Genomic DNA, 22,727 nt, shown 5'->3' with positions numbered 1-22,727 from the left:
TCTTGCTCAAAATTGTTAATTTTTTTCAATTACAATTTGTTTTATTATTTATTTTTATGACAGTGACATCTTTTTGCTGCCATTTTGTGTTTTGGTTTCATAGACACTGCCATGTTATTTACAGTTTTGAAGACCATTACCATCCACACTTTTGCTACCAGGTCACTGTTGATCACATGACATGTAGTGGTTAGTACTTTATGAATGGGAGCTCATGAGTCTCAATACAGAATATGACATTAAAGTTTCATTTTTAACTATCCAAGCTGTTCCTTGTCACTGTGTTAAGTGCACTGCATCTATCAAGTTAGTGCTTCGTGGATGAGTGGATTTGGCCGGTTTAAAGCTGATGTCACATTATGTGGCTTCTAGTTGTAGGGTATTTCAGACATGTTTACAAATGACTACAGGAGTTCACACAAGGACAGGCAAATCCTTAAATGTGCAAATGACTGTCATGGTGAGTCTTCTGCAAGATAAGTAGGTCAGATGTGGACCTGTGGTTGATGAGTTTGTTCAATCGTGTTCCTTTTTACAGCTATCTCTAAGGCAAAGGATATGGTTATAGATTTTAGGTGATCTCCTCCTTGCACTCTCTCAACATTAACTAAAGGGGACACTATGGACATGGTAGTACACTACAAATATCTGGGTGCAATCATTGATAACAGGTGTCACATGTGTGCGATTAGGAGGAAGCTGTGTAGACCAAGTGATGGTAATTACCTGCTAGGTCAGGGGGTGGCAGGGTGCATTAAACCTACTTCTGTTGTCTCTGCAGGCCAAATACGGGAAAACCTATCTGATTCAACATTGGCGATGGCACTTCCGGTTCCAGTGCCAAGACTGACAGCATTTCTGGTTCTGGCAGGTTGAACGTCACTTCCGGTTCCGGCCATTAGATGACACCACTTTCGGTTTTGGCTTTTAAAGCCGCCATCATTTAACCAATTGAGTTAGTTTAGTCTGGAACTCAACACATGCACATCAGTGCCTATTTCAAACCCTTTTTGCAGCCAGGAACAATATATGGGTGGCTGCCCCAAACCTTTTTTGTGTGTTGAGACTGATTCTTTTACAGTGGTATAGTTGGCCTCCTTTTTGAACCGGAAGTGATGTTGTTGATGTTGAATCAGATAAGTTTTCCCGTATTTGGTCAGCAGAGGCAACAGAAGTAGGTTTAGCGCACCCTGCCACCCACTGGCCTGGCAGGTAATTACCTTCACTTGGTCCACTCAGTTTACTACTAATCGCACACTTGTGTGACACAAGCTAAACTTTAATCTCAACACAGAGAAAATTTGCAAGAAGGGACAGATAACAGCTTTTGAATCTGTTGTTATATTTGCTTTTATACTGTATGTTGGTAAAGAGCAGCAGATTTAAGAACTCTTTTAGTCCTAGAGCCAAGAGCATTTTGAATTCTATTACTTGTGGGGATGCTGCTAAATTCTGAATTATTATTTTGTGTATGGTTAAATGTCAGAAGGGGACCTTGTTTTTCGATTTACTGGATTATCCAGTTACTGATTGTGCAGGGTTGTCTGCAGGATGTAGGTATTGCTGTCTGGCAAAGGAGTCACCACTTTGAAGTCTGGCTGGTTGAGTATACAAATAATACCAAGTTGTGATAACAGACCTGCTCCTTCCTTGGAGGTCTCACATGTGTATTTACCTGACTTGGAGATTACATGTCTGATGCTATTGGTTTCTAATCAGCATATCTGTACTTATTCATTATTGGTAACAATACATTTTGTTAACTTGTGTTTTCATTAATTGTTAAATCTAGGAAATGTAGATGTGCCATTGTTTAATCCGATTGTCCAGAACTGATAATTGCAGGGACTGAAGGAGATATAAGCTTCTGGGCAGCAGAAGGCAAGAAGAGGGACGGTCCACTGAGAACGCTGCCACGATACTTGGACAGAGCACAGGGGCTCGTAGGCAGACGAGGGTACCTAGCTGGCACAACATGAGGCACAAGGATGGCAACGTTTACTTCCAGGGAGGAAGAGACAGCTCCACAAAGAGACGCCAGTTGTGGGTCCAGTGAGAGAGGGAAGCTGCATGAAAGGACTGAGCATAGCTGGCAAACGAGAAATAAGACGTGCCTAGGTCACAGCAACACAAGGAGCCCCGAGTGGAAAAAAGGAACAATGAAGAGACGCTGACAGGGATTCCATGATTTTGACAAAAACTTCTGTTGGGAAACGAGTGTCCGGTGAACAAAGTGCATCCGTGGACAGTTGCACAATTAAGTGTTAACCCAGTGGTCAAACTGGATTCTGCACCACTAAAGGTTGTATCCTCTCATGTTTGTTTTTAATGGACTTTTAGAGTGTGGACTGTGTGCTTTCCTTTCTAAAAAAAGGAATTTTCTTCCTGATACTGTTAGATTTTTGTTTATGCTCATTTATCTTTTTAATGTACTTATTATTGTCTGGTGTAATAGAAGTTACTGTTGCTTTTCCTGAAATTACTGTTATGTCTTTCATTGTGTGTTTACTCACCGCCCAATTTAAAGAAACCTGTGTACTATTATTGGTGAATTTCAGGAGTTCCCAGTCTCTTAATAAAACTGGGTGGCGTAGTCGGATATTTTAACGGTGTCTAGGTTAGATTACCTGTAAGTGTGACCAGACACCTGTCACATAAAGGTAATTAATCATCTTGTACTGATCTTGCCCATGTGTACATACGATAGCACTGGTTGTCAGTTGGTTTGTCTTGGCTTGTTTTCTTCTATTTGTGTAACAATATTTTATCTGTTTGCACTTTCCTATTGCAAACAAATTTCTACATGGGATAATAAAGTCTACCCAACTTAGTCTATCCATGAATAATATCAAGGGGTTTATCTGTGCACATACTGAACATTGTTTTTGACTTCACACTTGTGCTTCTGTATCCTGCTGTAGGTTCCTTTACATTTATCTTTCAGAAGACAATGATAAATGTGCCTGTGTGTTTTTGAAAGCATGAAAATCAATATTTACTTTATACAGTGTCATTAACTGCGCACAACATCACTTGGCTTTTTATTAACAAAAGAGGCTAAATTATAGCATGAAGTTGAAAAAAATGACTGAAACAAGACGAATAAAAAACAAAAACACACAGTGCTGAAGGAGACACAAGGAGGGCTGAAAAGTACAGTGGATTCAGAAATTATTCAGAGCCATGCGCTTTCTGCACACATTATTGTTATTGCCCATCAGTCTACACTCAATAATCCATAATGACAAAGTGAAAACATGTTTTTAGAAAGGTTCGTAAAATCATTACAAATGAGAAACTGAAATCACTCATTCATGGACCTGTTCAGATTCTTAATTTAGAACTTTGTAGACGATCCTTTGGCAGCTTAAAGTCTTCTTGGGCAATTCCCTACAAGCTTTGCCCCCCTTTGTAACACAGACAGAAGAGCTTGTATGCCATATAACTCGCTTTACTAGCCAGCATCCTACAAGGATTCTTAGGTAGCATGTGTCTGCTCAGACTGCCGGTTTCTTGTTACCTTTTACTGTTATTACTAGATCTGCTTGCTTTATACAAACCATAACATTTTAATTTCACTTTGCTGCATAATAAGCAACTTTACTCTTGTACATGTGTTAGACATACATCAAACATGTATTTCCTGTATATAACAATAGTCATTTCTTTAAATACAGTAAATATAATGATGCTAACAGTTTAGATACAAAAAAACGTGGTCTTACAAATTGTTCAAATTTCAGACTGTATATTACTATTGGAATGATTTCTTAAAAGCTAATCTGACTCTCATAATCTCTTTTTTGTATCATTTTTCCTTTCCTTTGTGAAGACAAACCTGGCACCTGATCCATACTTGGTTTCTGCCATTAGTTTCGCTCGCACACGGCTCTATACAAGGCAGGCAGCAGGGCATCTTGATTCAGATGACAAATTTTATGGAACTTGCAGAAGAGTGAGATTTTGGCTTCTTTTCTGCCTTTAAATCAAGGCATGGCCACACAATACATTCTAATTTGGAGGATCACAGTTTAAGATCACAATGGTCAATTGGAACTTTTTGTGTATTGTTTTGCACTGGCATTGAAAGGACATTTTTTGCGTGCCTCTCCTCTACTTGAGCTTTGGATGGGGTGTCGACATTGAGACAGTACTCCAAGTAGCTGAACAGATAGCCCTTGTGTACTGTAGAGTCAACTCTTAGAGATGAGTGAGGCTCAGGCCTCATCCGGTGCACCAATAATGTTCCTGTTTGGATGCAGTGTTGTTAGGTGGCATACGGTTTGCTTTGAATACCAGTTTTTAAAGCATATGAAGCAGGAACTGATGATAGTTACAAACCAGTCTGTCTCCAGCACCTTCTATTCTTTTTCTGGCTTTATTTCTCTATTAAATTTTGCACCAGATTGACTTCCTTTAGCTTGTTGTCTGCATTGGTTTTTGGATCTAGGAAAGACAAAAAAACAATGATTTAACCAGCAGAAATCATGGCAGTAGAGGATAGATTTTGTGTCGTAAGTTGAGGCGACTTCTTATCTAATTTACCTTTTTAGAAAAAAGACCTGCTTGTGATTGTCATGTGTTGTGTGAGTCTATGTTAAAGTTAAAAAATTCTTCGTGTGCTTGCCAGTCAAAACGTGATTGGTCAGGCTGCTGTAGTTCAGGGGCCTCATGTATAAAACCCACTTACGCTCGTAAACACGCATAAGCCATTTTTTCAGCAGGCGTTGGGATACATCCAACACAAACATGGTATGGATATTGGCTTAAAGCTACAGAAAGTCTGACCATCCCTAAGTCCTACACATACTTTTTTGGTGTTGGCATTTTAGCAATTCCAGGTGGCAGGACAATGAAGTACAAAGAGAATCTTGTTTAATTGCACATTTCAGTGATGTGTCTGTCACATTCTGATATCCATGTATCAATTTTCTAAACCCAGTTATACTAAACCTGTAACAGAACAGAGACTGTGTGTTTTCTGTGTGGCTCCAGTTCAGCACACAACTCCAAATGGGTAGCTCCAGAACATCTAAACTGGTTTATAAGTCAGTCATCATAACAGAAAGGGACACAAATAGCATTGACCATATTCAAATCACATTGTGTTTTTAAGTTTGTTTGTCTATGGATTTTAATTGTGGCAAAATATGTAATTTCTTATTTCAAGAAGTTAGAGAATGTACTGTACATATGGCGTAACATTCAGGTGCAACTTAACTGATTTGAAAGTTGGAGTGTTTCCTGTTATTTATTTGCTTCATCAAAGAGAGAGATTTTACATTTTTGTTTTTCAAATATTTAGTCACAGGGGTACATATGACATTTGATGGAGATTTTCTCCAGACTGTTACTCCGCTGTTTGTACAGGCTGGCATTGGACACAGCTACATGTATTGCCATTTAACTCACTCATACTGATTCCTGAGGTAGCAGAAAGGAAACAAAACCTAGCATTTGGTCTGCTTGTTTAGAACCTAACTACTCTAAAGTCGTCATTTGTTTATCCAAATGTGGGATACTTCAATATGGAAGTTCTGCCTTCTTTATAATAATAAAAATAATACATTTTATTTATATAGTGCCTCTCCCATTCTCAAGGTGCTTAACATACATATATTTTCTGCACAGAACAATAAACAAATAATTACAGGATATACAAAGAATTAAACAAAATAAAAGAAAAAATAATCAGAGTATAATACTAAATTCAATAACAAAAGAAATGCCTGAACAAATCACTTCATTTGTTATATAACACACACACAGAAGTTATCCTGAGCTTCTGGACAGAAAGGTTACCTGAAAGGGGCAGAATGTTTGGTTAACTTAAAAGCCTTCCTGAACTGATGAGTTTTAAATAGTTTTTTAAAAGAATGAATGGAGTCAGCTGATCTCATTCATTTCAGGAGGTCATGCCAAAGTCTGGGCTCTATACATCTGAGTGCCCTGCTGTCTCCCACAGGGTGCAGGTTAGTGTGGGGCACAACAAGATGGCCAGAATCAGAGGACCTTAGTGGGTGAACAGGAGCATAACAATGAATAAGGTCACTGATGTAGTCCAGTGAGGCCATTTAAAGCTTTTTAGGCTATTAATAGAATTTTATATTCAATCCTGTAAGGCACAGGGAGCCAGTGAAGGAGGAGCAGGATGGGTGTGATGTGCTCACTGCTGCCGGTCCGTGTAAGGACTCTTTGGAGCAGAGTTTTGAATTAACTGAAGATGTGATATAAGATTAGAAGGGGCACCTGCCAGTAGGGAATTACAATAATCGATGCAGGATGTGATCAAAGTATGGACAAATCTCTCAGTAATAATAGTGAAAATAGGATATGTTACAGAGGTGGAAGTAAGAAAGTTTCTTTATGTGGTTAATGTGGGTGGAGTAAGAAAGGGAGGAATCAAAAATGACACCAAGATTAGTTGCATTAGAAGAAGGTCTGATGAGTTCACCGTCAAGAATGACTGAGAAGGAGCTCATTCTCTTAAGTTGCTCTTTAGTGCCAATTTGCAGGAGTTTAGTTTTGTTGCAATTTCATTTTAAAGAGTTACACTCGATCCAGGTTTTAATTTCACTGAGGCAAGTTATGAGCTGAGAGAGCTGTGATGAAGTTTCACTTTTAACATTAAAATAGAGTTGAGTATTATCTACATACAATGATAACCCAGTCCGAAGCTACAAATACTATGGCCAAGGTAAAGCATATAAATACAGAAGAGAAGATCTCCTTGTGTGACTGGCGCTGAGCCTGATCTGCTGTTGCCAAGACTAACAAACTCTTGTCTATCAGTAAGGTAGGACTTGAACCACTGGAGGGCAGTGCCAGAGATACCCAGTATGTTCTCTATACAGGACAGTAGAATGTCATTGTCATATGTCATACTGAGATCAAACAGAATTAATATGCTGGTTTGTCCAGAGTCTGCTGTCATAAGCAAATCATTGAATACCCGAAGAAGTGCAGTTTGACAGCTGTGCTGCGCTCTGAAACCAGACTGAAAGGGTTCCATCAAATTATTAGAAGTTAAGTAATTGGTGAGTTGGGAGGCTACAACACGCTCAAGAGCTTTAGACAGAAAAGGTAAGTGAGAGAAAACTGTTAAGATTGTCAGCATCAAGACCAGACTTTTTTAACAATAGGGTTGCAGAAGCGATTTTAAAATTGGCCAGCACAAAGCCGTGTCAAGGGATGTATTATTATTGTTGTAACATTCAGGATTATGGCATGAAGGCAGGATTTAAGAAGTGTGGTGGGGATGTGGTTCAGTACACAAATAGTTGGCCTCATCTCACAAAGCAGGTCATTAACAAATGCAGAAGTGACTGGTGAAAATTTAGAAAAGGAGCTGGATGGAGTGGGAAGGCAGACGAAGATATAAATTGATGTAGGATTTTTGTTAGTTGAATTATTTAGATCTTTAATTTTATTGCGGAAAAAGTGGAGGAATTTTTCACAGACTTCAGTAGAGGAGGTAGTTGGGCCAGATGCGGGTTCAAGTAGTTTATTAACTACAGAGAACAAAACCCTCAGGTTATCGTGACGACTTTCTTTTATTCTGCCATAATGTGTGTTCTTGGCAGCAGTTAGTGCTTCTCTGTAAGCTCTTTGGTGGTCAGAGAAAGCCTGGATGTGAACAGTAAGGCCAGACTTATGTGACATTCTCTCAAGGTGTCGGCCAGCTGTTTTCATAGACCATTAATTCTGAATTATACCAAGGAGCCAAACACTTAAAGAAAACTTCCTTATGTTTTAACAGAACTGTATTATTTACTGCTGAATTAAAGGCTGAGTTATAGTGGTCAACAAGACTATCTAGTGTGGATGGAATAAAGGAAGACAGAAAAAGATCAGAAATGGATCCAGCAAGGATAAAGGGACAGATATTTTTAAGTTTTCTGACAGAAAATTGACTTTTACAGGTAAGAGGAGGGAGAGGTAATGAAACAGTGAAAAGTACTGCTTTATGGTCAGAGAGTCCCAAATTAGTTCTATTAAGTGCTGTAGAAAGATAAGCCAGATGTGCAGATCAGGTCCAGTATATGACCACCAGAGTAGGTAAGGAAATCAACATGGTCCATCACGTCAAAACAGTCCAGCAAGGGCAGGAATTCATTCATCAGTTTACTTATAGGGGTATCAATATCGGTGTTGAAATCACCAAGAACAAAGACTCTCTGTGACAGGGAACTTAGTGGGTTAAAAGATCAGTCAGGTCAGATAAAAAAGACCAACTGTATTTTGGGGGACAATAGACAACAATAAGTAAGACAGCACCAGATTTCGTTATTAGTTTAAAATCCACACACTTGCCAGACAATGGACAGTCAATGGGGATTCTTTTAAAGTTTATCTCCAATCTAACAATTACTGCAATCCCTCCACCTTGTCTTGAGCTGCGAGCTCCTCAGATGTAAATGTATCTAGATGATGTCGCCCCCCATCAGAGATGTAAAGTCATTCATTTTTTGCCAGGTGTCTATTATGCATATCACATCAAGGCTGGCATCTATGATAAATTATGATTGCACCAATGCTTTGCCATTAAGAGATCTTGAAAACTTAGCACACTGACTCTCTTATTTTCAAAGCCATTAGTAGTATGGCATATTCCTGAGCAAGTGCTGCCAGAAAACCTTTCATTCTCAGCCCTGTAGTGATGATGACCTGACCCGTGATGTAAATATTTCTGCCCAATGCCAGTGCCTTTCAGGACATTCTAGTCTGACCATTTTCTCTGAACAAACAGTCTAATGTGAAGGAGTTTGTCATGAGAATATTTCAGCATAGTTTCAAGCAATGCATATCTGATAGTAGCAAAGATGTGGAGCAACACAGCGGAGAAGGTGAGACGAGCAGGGTGGGATGGCGCAAATGAGCAAAGATAATAATGCAGCAAAAATCCAGCAGAAGCATAGTAGGTGATATTACAAGATGCACATGAAAGATAGCTACCAGAATTTGCAGATTCCAACATACAACCATATGCATATAGCGTTGGTTATTACAGACGTGATTATCTCAAGGCCGCATGCCAGGTGGCTGCAAACATCAGATCCCTTTTCAGTAATTCCTAGTCGAAGCATGTACAGAAGCAATCAACAGCAATCCAGCATATGCATTATAATCAAGGAGACAGAACATCCCCAGCTCCAAGATCTCTAAGGTGCAAAGAAAAAATGTTTGGAGATCAAGCATCAGGCAGGAGGGGGCAATCAAAAGAAAGTGTCACCCACTGAACCACAGAAAAATTCAGTTGTTCCTGAGGCTGCGAACCCAGTCAAGGCAAGGCTATAAAAATAAATCCAAAATAATACTATTCTAGTGGATTGCATCCATGAACTATACATACAATAAAATACAATTAAAGAAGTGCAAAAAGTGCAAAGTTAATTTGAATTTTAATGAAAAATCCTGTTAATAGGCAGGAGCAGCAGCAACATGCATGTGCCAGTGTCCTTTCACCTGAGTCACTACCTTTGACATAAGGAGCATGATGATTATGGTCACATGACTCAAGTCCCCTATCATATAAACAAGAAACAAAATCTAAATTAAACTTTGTAAAAATATTTAAAAATGGATATAAATCTCCATAAATGGCCCAAAATAACACTATATGCAGGTACAACCATGCACAATTACACCAAAGTATGTAACATCTTACATTAAAATGACAGCTGACTGGGAGAGCTCATAATCATGCTCATGCATTTTTATTTTTGTACCAATTCTATAAATGGACAAAAGTGTCAGTTATAAAAGCTTTTATTCTTTGAAAATGTATCAGCATATCACCACATCCATAAACCTTCTCTTAGGCCTTCCTCTTTTTCTCTCCTCTGGCAACTCTATCCTTAGCATCCTTCTCCCAATATACCCAGCATCTCTCCTGTGCACATGTCCAAACCAACGCAATCTCGCCTCTCTGACTTCGTCTTCCAACATTCCAGCCTGAGTTGACCAGCTAATGTCCTCATTTCTAATTCTGTCCATCCTTGTCACACCAGGTACAAATCTTAGCATCTTTAACTCTGCCACCTCCAGCTCTGTCTCCTGCTTTCTGGTCAGTGCCACCATCTCCAACCAATATAACATAGCTGGTTTCACTACCATGCTGTAGACCTTCCCTTTTACACTTGCTGATACCCGTCGGTCAGAAATTATTCTTGACACTCTTCTCCACATATTCCACCCTGCCTGCACTCTCTTTTTCACCTTTCTTCCACACTCCCCATTACTCTGTACTGTTGATCTCAAGTATTTAAACTCATCCACCTTCGCCAGCTCTACTCCTTGCATCTTCACCATTCCACTGACCTTCCTCTCATTCACACACATGTATTCTGTTTTGTTCCTACTGACCTTCATTTCTCTCCTCTCTAGAGCATATCTCCAACTCTCCAGGGTCTCCTCAACCTGCTCCCTACTCTCGCTACAGATTACAATGTCATCAGCAAATATATACTTATTTTTAATATGAATACTTAAACCTTAATTTCCAGCTTATATTATGTCCAACTGTGGACATAACATAGACACATAAACATGGAAAAATGGACTTTCTTAACAGTCGCCATGGTGCACAACCTTGCTGCCTTTAGCCTCTGGTTCGAGGCCATACTTTCACATTTGTTCCTCTAAATGGTCTGAAGTGCAAATCTGTGACTCTTAGAGAATCTGGGTATTGCCATCTCAAGAAGTCAGAGTTGTTCATTGCTTGCAAGCAGTAGATGCACATATCTAAGCCAAAGTTTAATTTCAGGACAGTCCTCCTTGCATCTAAAACCAAACTACTAACCATTGGTTCATAAGTTAATACAGTCGTAGAGTGAATATTGTCACATATGCAGAGTATAGTCAGAAAAAAAGCAAGAGGTCTAATACCAGAATACATTAAGACAATTACACACCACCAGGATTTTGTGTTAAGATCCTCAAACTCAGATGACCAGGAAATATTTAGCACTGACCTTTATACAAGCACACAATTGATATTACCCACAGTGCACTTCTGGCTAATGTATCATAGGAATGCCAACAAATTAGCAACATCTGTAGTGTAAACAATAAGAATCCTGAGAAAGATGTTAAAAATATTTCACCAGTAACTCACTGGCACATAATTCATCATAGTTACTCTCAGCGAACTCTCAGAGTATTAAAACTCTTATAGAACTCACAAAATAACAAAGACAACACAGAAAAGGTGTTAAAGATGTAAACAAAACAAGATCATAAAATGGGAGTGTGCTGTAATAGACTGACTTCCCACCTGCAGTTTCGTCCTGCCATCTTCCCAATGCTGCCAGCATAACCCCTGACTTTCACTGACTATTTACTTGAGAGAGATCAGAGATCTGATGGAAAACTGTTTGGATTTGGCAGTATATTGAAAATTTTTACCTAACAACTATCTGTGCTCCCTGTCTAAGATGGGTGGAAATCTAAGTAATCAACAAAGACCTCAGTGTTTTAAGTGTTAATGTTTGCAATGCACCACCTATTGGAATTCATTTTGTAATGCATGTAATAAAATGCAATTAATGTTTCATTTAAACTGACTGTGCATCACTAACGTCAGCACCGGTTTTATGAATCCCATTCCAAATGGCATATAACAGAGACACAGCAACTGGATGGCCACACATCTACACAGATACTTGTCCATTTATTAAGGTGGAAGTGTTGGAATATTAAATATAGTATACTGTGACCATGCTCTGGGTAAGAGGAGTTTAGAAATTTTATGGATGGATTTAATTTGGCTGTCATTTTTTACCAAAAGCAACTTAAAAGATAACCATACATTAAAGTTTTTCATAGTTTGAGCACAGGCAGTTTAATCCTAACCCTAACCCCAACCCTAACCCAAAATCAGGGTCATTTGGTGTGCTGAAAACTGTATTTGAACTAGTAGCCTTGGAAGTCAAAGTCCAATACGACCAATAGAGATTATGCCCATTATACCTAACAATTTGCAGAGTGGGTTAATATTGGAGTTCCTGATAGGATCTGAACCAGTCTCTTGCAGTTGTGGGGCAGCAGCAATCATCACTGTGCCACGGTTATAGAACTGCATTCTGTAGTCTGTAATAAAACTATTACCATACTCATTATGAAGCATTATGGGAGTGTACAGTATTGTTATGCTGCTAAATGTGAAATTTCAGTGATTACCATACTTCTGACCACTCACTCAACACATGACAAATTCTAAGTTTCATTTTAAAATTGCTTTTTATTTAACAAATGGCCCCAACAGATTTGTAAAAAAATAAAAAAACAAAATAAAAAAAAAACACTTACTATTCATTTTTGACTTGATCTTTTCATAACATCGGAACACCACAATAAATATCAGAGCTTCCACTGCCTGAAACAGGATGTAGATGAGAGGAAAGAGAAACAAAGAGCCAATCAGCTCGGGTGGGAAGGCCACCTTGAGGACTGCTGTGCACAGCTGGGTGTTTTGACAGCCGGTCTCCATGGAAACTGTCCTCTTGCACCTGGATATAAAAGAAAGGCCAAGGTACCCGCATTACTCTTTCAGTTTTTTTTTTTTTTCTAAGCCCCATCAACCACATATTATAGTTGTGAATAAACCAAAATTGTTTAGATGATTCATCTTTGTGCCACCGCTGATCCCTGATGAACTGGAGTTATAACTGAAGTTGGTCCTTACCTGTTGTGAGTTCATCTGCTTATTTATGACCGATTCCAGAAAGGCGCCATATATACAGTCAGCGGAGCCTTCATTATGTTCAACTATCTCATAACTTGTACAATTCTCTTTTGCCTCCACAGCAACCTGAGTTCTCAGAGGTATCTCTTAAACCTGTCTGCAGGGTATACTTATTAAAGTGTAGCCAACATGATTGCAAGGGTAGAAAATTTCTCATAATGAGCAGGTGGATATCATAAAGTGGAAGCTGAGAGCTTTTAAAAAAATACAGTTGAATATGTGGCTGGGAAAGCAGATTACCTACGGTGCTGGAGACCTTAGAAATTTTGGTCCACGTTGATTCCATAGCATTGCCCAATTCTTTCAGATCTTTTTGGCCACACAACCATGCTGACAAATCTTTTGTTTTACCTTATCCCAAATGTACTTTATTAGATTTAGTTATTATTTGTTATATAATTAACATGAGCAAGAAAGATATTAGATATTAGGCCTGGGATACTACAAATGATCTGATATATTCTATGTGGATGATATAACATTAATTGCAATAAGTGAGCAATAGTTGGAAAGGAAATTAATAACATAAGTTGGTAAGACCAAGCTAGAAGCAAAAAGTATGATAATAAATGTACAGAAAAGTAAAGCAATGAAAATACAGTAAGAACAAGAAGAAAAATGGCAAAAGTGCATACAGATTGACGGAAAACAAGTACAGCATGTGTTACTGTATGAGTACCTGAGAATAACCATAAATGAAGATGGAAAGATAGATGAAGAATTAATAAACCAAATAAACAAAATAAATAAGGTATGTTATCAAATTAACAACATCCTATTTGGGGAAGAATGAATTAAGTATAATGGTGAGAATGCCTCTATATAAAACCATATATGTACCAACAACATCATATGTTGCAGAATCATTGGCAATACTGCATAAACAACTATATAAAATAACAGCAGCTGAAATTAAGTATTCAAGATTAGTAGAAAGTAAAACAAAAAGAGACAGGATAAGAAATAACATAATCCATAAACAGCTGTAAATGTAACCACTCATGGAAAGCACAGAGATAAAACAGTTACAGTGGTATGGCCATGTAGTAAGGTTGAGTGAAACAAGAAATCCCAAAAAGGTATTTGAAATGAAGAGTGAAGGAAAAAAGACTGAGGGGAAGACCTAGAAGGGAACAGGAAGAAAAAGATGGTTATCCATGAAACAAATGAAGATCTTGGCAAAGACAAAAACATAATCAATGGCTCCACATAGTACTGTATAATGGGAGAACACTAAGCAGGTGGAGTGACAACTGAGCAGTCCAGGGCAGTACATTGAAGTCATAGTCACAATAATAGACCAGCTTGGGAAAATGTGTGCCTTTTGACATGATGCATTACTACACTGTGGCAGTTGTGATCTGCAACAACAATGCTTGATACACCATGGAAGTCATATGACATTTAGCTTATATTAAGAAGTGTGTTTGTCAATAAAACATTCTTCACAATATTATAGCACCACCACCAGCCAGTACCACTCTCCACATCAAATGTTAATAACACCACCTTCAAGTTCCAGTAGAAAAATAAACTCCTCATTGTACTGAATTTTACCGACCATTTTACACATCAGACAAACTTCAGATATAGATAATTCTCCAATTCAAAGTTTACCAAGTTAGAGATAGACCAGGGGCCTCATATATAAACGGTGCATATACACAAAAATTTTGCGTAAGCCCGTTTCCACACACAAATCGCGACGTATAAAACCTAAACTTGGCATATAGCCATGCACATTTTCATGCTAGCTAAAACCCTGGCATACGCAAGTTCTTTGCTTGGTTTTGAAAACTGGCGGCACCCAGCGTCAAAGCAGTGCTTTTGTTCCAGTGTGGTTTCCCTTTCGTTTTTAGATGCACATCCCTGACGTGGCTGAAATTAAATGAAATACACTGAAATTAACTGCATATTGTTTATTAGTTTAAGGCATCTGATTGTAATTAACCCGTAACAATACTGTACTTTAACTGTACCCTAATAATGGTCCACGGAATGGCCAAACTATTCCAAACACCATAGCTGTTTTAGTGTTGTTACTCTCACTGCACCTTCTTCTTCTTCTTTCAGCTTCTCCCATTAGGGGTTGCCACAGCGGATCATCTTTTTCCATATTACTCTCACTGCACAACTCTGAATATTTATATCACTGTATCTGAGTGTGGAATCACAGCTGTACAGCAGCTGATCAGAAAGAGAATTATCGGTATACAGCATCAAGCACACGCTGCCTCAGCCGTGCTGTCTATTGAACTGCACTCATACAGCAAACACTTCAGAGCCTTTCCTGTACGGACCTCGTGATTCAGAAACAGTTTCATCCCAAGAACTATAAACGCACTCAATCAGTCCATCAAGTGCTCCTGGTAGAACTGTCTGTACAATTACCTCACTGTAAACTTGCGAAACAGTTATAATATTGCACAACCTGAGCCACTTTATAAAGTGCATATTTACATATGATGGCGATATCATTTTTAAGATGAAATGCAGCAAATATTTTTATTACATTATACTGATAAAATGTTAACATTATTTAAATAATCTATTATTGTTAATAATTAAACATGCGAGGACACGGTGTCGCAGCACTAGCTAGTTCAGGGATTGTTCCTGCCTCGCGCTGTGTTTTTGATGGTGCTGGCACGACACTGGAATGATAGATAGATAGAACAATTAAACATGTATTACTAAGATATTTCAACGTTCCTTAAAAGTTTTGAAGAATCGGTGTTCTAAGCTTACAGATGGCTTACAGCTCATCACCATCACTGCGCCACCGTGTTCCCATGTTTGATAACATGCTTTAACCCCTATCATTATGAAAATGATATCACATATATATATCAGTATTTAAATTATTCAGAAAGCTTTAATATCATGAATGTAATGGATTCTGTGTCCAGTTGGAGGAAGAGAAAGCCCGTTTAAGAAGCACGTAGTAATTCACACACATAGAGCACATAGAAGAATACATAAAAAACAAAGCATTTAACGTGCTACTTTAGTTACGATGGTATTTGAGAAACTAGTAAATTAAATGATTTAAAGATAAAGTTCATGATGTTCTACTTTAATGACAAAATACACTACTTGATTAAAGTGGAAATTTCAAGATTAAAGTTGACATTTCAAGCTTATTTTCCCTCTGTGTCCCTATTTTTTTTCTTTTCTCTGTACCCTAATAAGCTTTCATATGACACTCTGACTTAGATATCCAACAACTTCTTTTTTATTTCAGGCACTGTGAGACTTTGTGAACTTGAGCTTTCGAGTTTCGCTGACACTCTATATTACTCAATCAACTTCCTTTTGTTGTTTATACCACTGTTTAAACCAACAAATAGTATGTTTATCCTTGCCTCCACTTGGTATTCGCTGAAATTTTTCTATTTTTCCTCGTGCTTTTGCCATTGCCTTTTCACAGAACGCTGAGCTTAAGGGCTATTTATATTGATTTGCATATTCAAAGAGGCGTAATTCTGGGAGGAGTTTGGGGAGTGGCAGCAGGCGCGTGCACGTGCATTACTTTTCACGCTGACTGGGATTTATGGAGCGGAAAAACGTGGAAGTTGGCGAACGCACAGATTTATGCATCTGGATTTTTTGTGCATGTGCACATTTCTGCTTTTGTCCTTACGCCATGTTTTAGTGTGAATTCTACACACAGCATTATGCATGAGGTCCCAGGACTTTTTTTCTTGTCTTCAAACTGTAATTTTTAGGGCCTTTTACCGGTGTATATTATGGTGCTTTGTCATAAAAATTCTGTTTGTATGATTTATTTTTCATTTTGATTTGATCTGATAAAGTTCTTTTTCGCTTTCTTGATTTACTTGTTTTAGGCAATGTTGTTTGGAAGTTGCATGTGACCACAGATGTTGCACTAGTGACATCATTGCGTTAACGTTAAGTTTAATTCTCTTTTAGTAAAGTTAGATTCCTTTTCAAGCAGGCCCTAGTGTCAGGTTTCTGCTTTGGGTTTTGAGTTTTATTTTGCCTTCAACTTTTGAATTATGACTATGATGTCGTCAAACAGGGCAAACAGTCCTGTAGCGCCACAGTGTCTGCAACTTTTCATTTCAGCCACTTTCTTAATTAATTCATTAATGTTTTAAATTTACTAATGCTTGCCTTCATTTTAGTTGACTTACCGTTCAAGATTCTGAACTCTTCCTTGTTTCTTTTTTCCTTAACCAGCAACCAAACAATAAAGTGAGTGAGAAAACAGATGACCGGCTAACTTGATCCCATTTGCGCCTGCTTGTTAACCATAAAACATCAATTTCACTAAAACATTTGGAAAGGAAAATGTGTAGGTGTAGGAAATACTGATCTGTTCTGGTCTTAACAAATAATAATCTCAGGAAAAAAAGCAAATCAGCAGTTTTGGAAATTCCTGGTGTGACTGAATGAGAGCACTAAGAAGCCATAGAACTCAATAATGTGTTTCAATCAACAGGAAGAATGGTCTTCTTATTAAGAAACTGATTGGAGCAGAAATGGTGGCCATCCAGGAATTAAGTATTAAACCTGTGAGTTAGCGGTTATCTGTTACCACCTGGTTAAGTAAAAAAGCAAAAACTGAGGGTTCTTAAAAAGCAAGACAATTAATCTGAATACAAAACAAGAATACTCTGTTGGCAGCAGTCCTCAGCTATTAAATAATAAATTGGCTGAAACAAAAACCCACAGCTCTCTGGGATCTGAGTTTATCGGTCTCTGTTACCACATGTAAATTTTACAGTGAAATGCATACAACGTGCAACACATCACAATTCTTTGTAGACATCATTAGCCTACCTTGAAACATCGGTTTTCCTTTTCTGAAATCATTACCTTCTGTCAAAATTATAATACAAGTTTGATACCCGTGTTGGGAAGACGTGGTTAGTATTAGGCTTACTGTTCATTCAAGCAGAGCAGGCCTGACAGGAAGTAGCCCAGGAAGTATCCAATGAGTGGCATGAAGGCACAGGTACCGATCAGTCGAGGAGAAAGCAATGTCCAGACTTCTGTGCCAATATTCATTCCAGCAATGACACCAATTACAACTGTGGCTATCAACATCAGGATCACTCCAATCTGGAAACAGCAAAGGAAGAATTAATGAAGTAACACTGCTCCATATTTTATCTCTTCATGACTAAACTCAAGGCAGGAACCAGTAGGCAAACTCTCTCAAATTAGGAAAACAGAATAGCTAATTAACCTATGGGCATTGCAATGCCAGGGACACATTCCTGCTTTGCACCCTATGTGCTTAGAAGAGGTTCTGGTCCTTCACCACCCTCAGTAGAATAAGATGAGAATGGTAGGGTATGTTTTGTATGTAATTTGCATATCTTGCATATCTTTGGGATAAGAGAAAAAAAATCATCTTAAACAGGGAAGAAAACATTCAAACTCCACATAATCACTGACAAGGCTGAAATCTGAACTATGTATCCACAGTGCTGCTCATAAACTATATCAGACTTTTGCCTTTTTATGAAATATTTGTGACAAACTTTATCTCCAAATGAAGTGATACTCCAAAATCAAAAATGATTAAAAAAATACCAAATAAGTGCTTAAAAATAAGAAAATCAGACTTTTTGGCCTATTCTTTTTTATTATTAATTTTATTGTAAACATTCCATACAAATCAATCATTTTTTACAAAAAGTAGGATTGAGAACAAGTCGATCCCCACCCCTGAGAGAAACAGCATGGCCAACGGAGTAAAACTTAAGGCTTGTAAACATACCTAAATTGATAAGTTTGATAAGCCAATAGAGATGAATGGAGAGGAAAAAGAAATGCAGAAATAATTGCTTCCTCTGTGCTTTAAGAGCTTATTCTAAAATATTACTGATTAGATCCTGCCATGTTTTGAAAAAAATCTATACAGATCCTCTAACTCAGTATCTGATTTTTTCCAATTTTAAATAGTATAAAACATAGGTTCCCACTGACTTAATAAAGGAGAGTTTGGATTCTTCCAGTTTAGCAGAATAAGTCTGCATGCCAAAAGTGTAGTGAATGCAATCACAATTTGTTTGTCTTTCTCCACTTTAAACCCATCTAGAGGAACCCCAAACACAGCTGTTAATGGGTTAGGAGGAATTGTGACACCAAGGCTGTCTGAAAGGTAATTAAAAATTTTGGACCTGAATGATGTTAGTTTGGTGCAGACCTAGAACATGTGACCCAGTGAGGCTGGGACTTGATTGCAGCGTTCGCAGGTTGGATCTTGGGAACATTTTGGAGAGTTTTAGATGAGACAGATGTGCTCGATATATAATTTTGAGTTGAATAATTGTATTGTAAGTGAAAGAAATGTGTAGCTGGAATGTTAAATTTGGAATGTAATTGTTCATAGGATGCAAAGATGTTGTCTATATAAAGATCTCTAAGCAAGTTAATCGCTAAATGCTTCCAGATATTAAAAACTGCGAAGGTTGAAAGAGGTGGCTCTCTTGCAGAGGTGCCACAGAAAAAAGCTTCTCCATCGTAAAATGCTTTCTACTGTACATTGGTTCCATATTCTGAGTGACTGAAGGACAATTGGGTTATTAGTATATTGCCAATAACTTGCATTTATTGGGGCACAGAACAGGGAATACAAAGAAGTACTGCAGGATTTTATTTCTATTGTGGACCAAGCCTGTGTTTGTTCTTCTATTTGTGTCCAGGCTTTTATAGCTTGTATGTTTGCTGCCCAGTAATAAAACTGGAAGTTAGGTAGAGCCATGCCACCTTCTGTCTTTTGTCTTTGTAGGGTCATTCTTTGGATACGTGGATGTTTTGAGTTCCAAATAAATGAGGTTATTGTTGAATCTAATTGCTTAAAAATTATTTATTGATGTATATTGGATGTTTTGAAATAAAAAGAGCTTAGGAAGAATATTCATCTTAACAGTGTTAATTCTTCCAGCTAGAGTAAGATGAAGGGTTGACCATCTATGCAAGTCTTGCTTAATTTTTTCCATGCAGACGGCAAACTTTTGTTGATAAACAGCTTTATGTTTACTTGTGATGTTTACCCCTAGGTATTTAAACTGTTCTGCAATGATAAAAGGTAGGGTATCTAATCTAATATTATATGCTTGAGAATTCACTGGAAAGAGTACACTTTTATTCAGATTAATTCTGAGACCAGAGATCTTTTGAAATTCTGTGAGTGCTGTTAAGACTGCAGGCACAGAATTTTGTGGGTCTGATATATACAGTACCATGTCATCTGCATATAAAGAAATTTTCTGTTCCAGTCCTTCTCTGATAATCCCCTTTATCTGATCAGTATTTCGACAGTGATTGCCAGTGGTTCAATGGCGATTGCAAATAGCAGCGTGACAAGGGCATCCCTTGTCTGGTACCATGTTCTAGTTTAAAGTAGTCTGAGCAAATGTTGTTGATACAAACTGAAGCTTCTGGATTGGTATACAGTAGTTTGATCCATGCACAAATGTTGGGGCCAAACCCAAATTTCTCCAATGTAGTAAAAAGGTATTTCCATTCAATCATGTCAAATGCTTTTTCTGCATCCAATGATAATAATATTTCTGGGGTGTTTGACTTTGTTGGTGAGTATATTACATTAAACAGCGTCGAAGATTTGAAGATAAGTGTCGACCCTTGATAAATCCAGTTTGATCTTGTGATATTACGAAGGGAGCACTTTCTCCATCCTTCTAGCTATGATTTTTGAGAGTATCTTAACTTCATTATTCAAAAATGAAATTGGTCTGTATGATTCACATTGTAATAAGTCCTTATTTTGTTTAGGAAAAAACAGTGATTAATGCTTGGCGAAAAGTTTGAGGAAGAGTTTGATTGTCTCTGGCTTCTGTAAATGTTGCTAATAGGAGGGGAGCTAGCTGAGCGGAGAATTTCTTATAAAATTCTGCAGGGTAGCCATCAGGGCCTGCTGCTTTCCTGCTTGAAGTGACTTTATAGCATCTAGTAATTCTGATAAGCCAGAGGTTTATCAGTTCCTCCACACTAAAAGTATTTATTTGTGGTATCTGTAATGTATCCAGAAATGTATTAGATTGTGTGCTGTCTTCTTTAAACTCAGTAGAATATAAGGATTTATAGTAGTCTCTAAATGTGTGCATTATATTTTTATGGTCGATGATTTTGTTTCTGTTCGTGTTGGTGATTACTGGGATTGCATGGCGGGCTTCTTGCTTGTGAATTTGTTGAGCTAAAAGCTTATTAGCTTTCTCTCCATGTTCATAGTAATGATGTCTGGATTTATAAATTAGTTGTTCAGTTTCTTTAGTTGTCAAGAGGTTTAGTTCTGAATGCAGAGCCTGCCTTTTCCTATGTAGAGCCTCACTTGGAAGCCTGGCATGTTCTTCATCTATTCTAGTAATTTCGCTTCTTAGCTCTGATACTTTCTTGGTTTCTAATTTATTTCTGTGGGAAAGATATGAAATAATCTGTCCTCTTAAGAAGGCCTTAAGAGTTTCCCAGAGTATTCCTGCAGAAATCTCTGAGGATGTATTTGTCTCTAGGAAGAAACTGATTTGTTTGGATATCAATTCTGTACAATTCTCGTCTGCTAATAGAAGCGGGTTGAGACAGCATCTGCGAGGGGAGTGTGTGGGGCATAGTGACTTTAGCTCCAAGATCAGAGGTGCATGGTCGGAAATAACAATAGCATTGTATTTGCAAGATTTAATCATAGGCAAGAAATTATTATCTATAAAGAAATAATCAATTCTTGAGTAGCAATGATGTACTGGTGAGTAGAAAGAATATGTTCTTGAGTTTGGGTTTAAAAACCTCCAGGGGTCTGATAAGTTGTGATCAGTTATAATCTTTGTAATTATCTTTGCAGTGTTAGATGTCGCCCCCCCCTGATAGAAGTCCTATCTAAGAGTGGATTTAAAACACAATTAAAGTCCCCAGCCATTATAATTTTATGAGTGTTCACATTGGGAATGGATGCAAATAAATTTTATCAAAATCATTTTACAGTTAGATTAGTTGCCCATGACCATCACATATCTCCCTTCAGGATCCAATACTATATCTGACGCTACAAATGAGACTGTTCTATGTATGAGAATTCCCACACCTCTAGTTTTCTTGGTAAAGCTAGAATGAAACATTTGGCCAGTCAAGTCCTTTTGCAGCCAGAACTGATCCTTGCTTAGTAAGTAAAAATACTATTTTAGCAATTAAATCTGTTAGGTGAGAAACTACTTTCTTTCTCTTTGATTCGTGATTCAGGCCTTTAACATCTCAGCTCACAAAGTTAACTGTCCCATCATGGAGACATTGATTCTGAATTTTTGATGTCATTTTATTGTCTTAACCTAAAGTGAGACAGCTTTAACCTTAATTTCCTATTTCCCCAAGAGTTATTGCCATGCAGCCTATTGTTACGTTGGTAGTTATAATTATAAGGATTAAAAGGATAGATTAGATATGGATATAGCCTGCTCTCTTTCTCTCCCCACCTTAACCCCCCTTTTTGGCCTATTCTGTTCTACGCAGCATTTACAATTTTATATAGAGTTTATAGCTGTAATGCTGACCCCTTGCAAAAGCGGACAATATTCCTTCCAGTTAGATAGAAACAACTCTAAATAAATAATGCAGAGATTTGTTCATTTGGTCTGTTAGTCTGGATATACAGGGTGCCCACAAAAACAATCCTTGATTTTAAATGGTTACAAAATCAAAATTTACTGGAATATTATTTCTCCATTGAGGCTACAGTTTCATCAACTCATAAAGTTTCATAAAGTTTCACTCAATATGTGCCCCACCTGTTACTCGGCAAACATTGATGCGATAATCTAGCCCGGACCAACCTCTATGAAGCATATCCAGCGTGATTGCGTTTATAGCTTCAATGATGCGTTCCTGCAGATCATCCATAGTTGTGTGTAGTGGAGGTGCATACACTCTGTCTTTCATGTACCCTTAAAGAAAAAGTCACAAACAGTAATGTCTGGTGATCTCGGGAGCCACTTGAGGA

The 22,727-nt window shown here is 37.8% G+C and overlaps 1 protein-coding gene across 1 annotated transcript in view; it reads right to left on the bottom strand.

The window, feature by feature from the left end:
- Positions 1 to 3,013: 3,013 nt before the first annotated feature.
- LOC120518659 (sodium/bile acid cotransporter-like) overlaps positions 3,014 to 22,727 on the bottom strand; it is a 39,731-nt gene continuing 20,017 nt past the window's right edge. Inside the window, exons 4-6 of the mRNA XM_039741562.1 lie at positions 17,655 to 17,833; positions 12,310 to 12,509; positions 3,014 to 4,446 (exon numbers count right to left, since the gene is read on the bottom strand). Of these exons, the coding sequence (XP_039597496.1) occupies positions 4,379 to 4,446; positions 12,310 to 12,509; positions 17,655 to 17,833 (447 nt within the window). The 3' untranslated portion in view covers positions 3,014 to 4,378. The remainder of the gene's footprint in view (positions 4,447 to 12,309; positions 12,510 to 17,654; positions 17,834 to 22,727) is intronic.

This window comes from Polypterus senegalus, chromosome 18, assembly GCF_016835505.1.
Source record: "Polypterus senegalus isolate Bchr_013 chromosome 18, ASM1683550v1, whole genome shotgun sequence".
NCBI lineage: Eukaryota > Metazoa > Chordata > Cladistia > Polypteriformes > Polypteridae > Polypterus > Polypterus senegalus.
The sequence above is the reverse complement of the archived record's forward strand: the minus strand, read 5'-3'. Positions and strand labels throughout refer to the sequence as shown.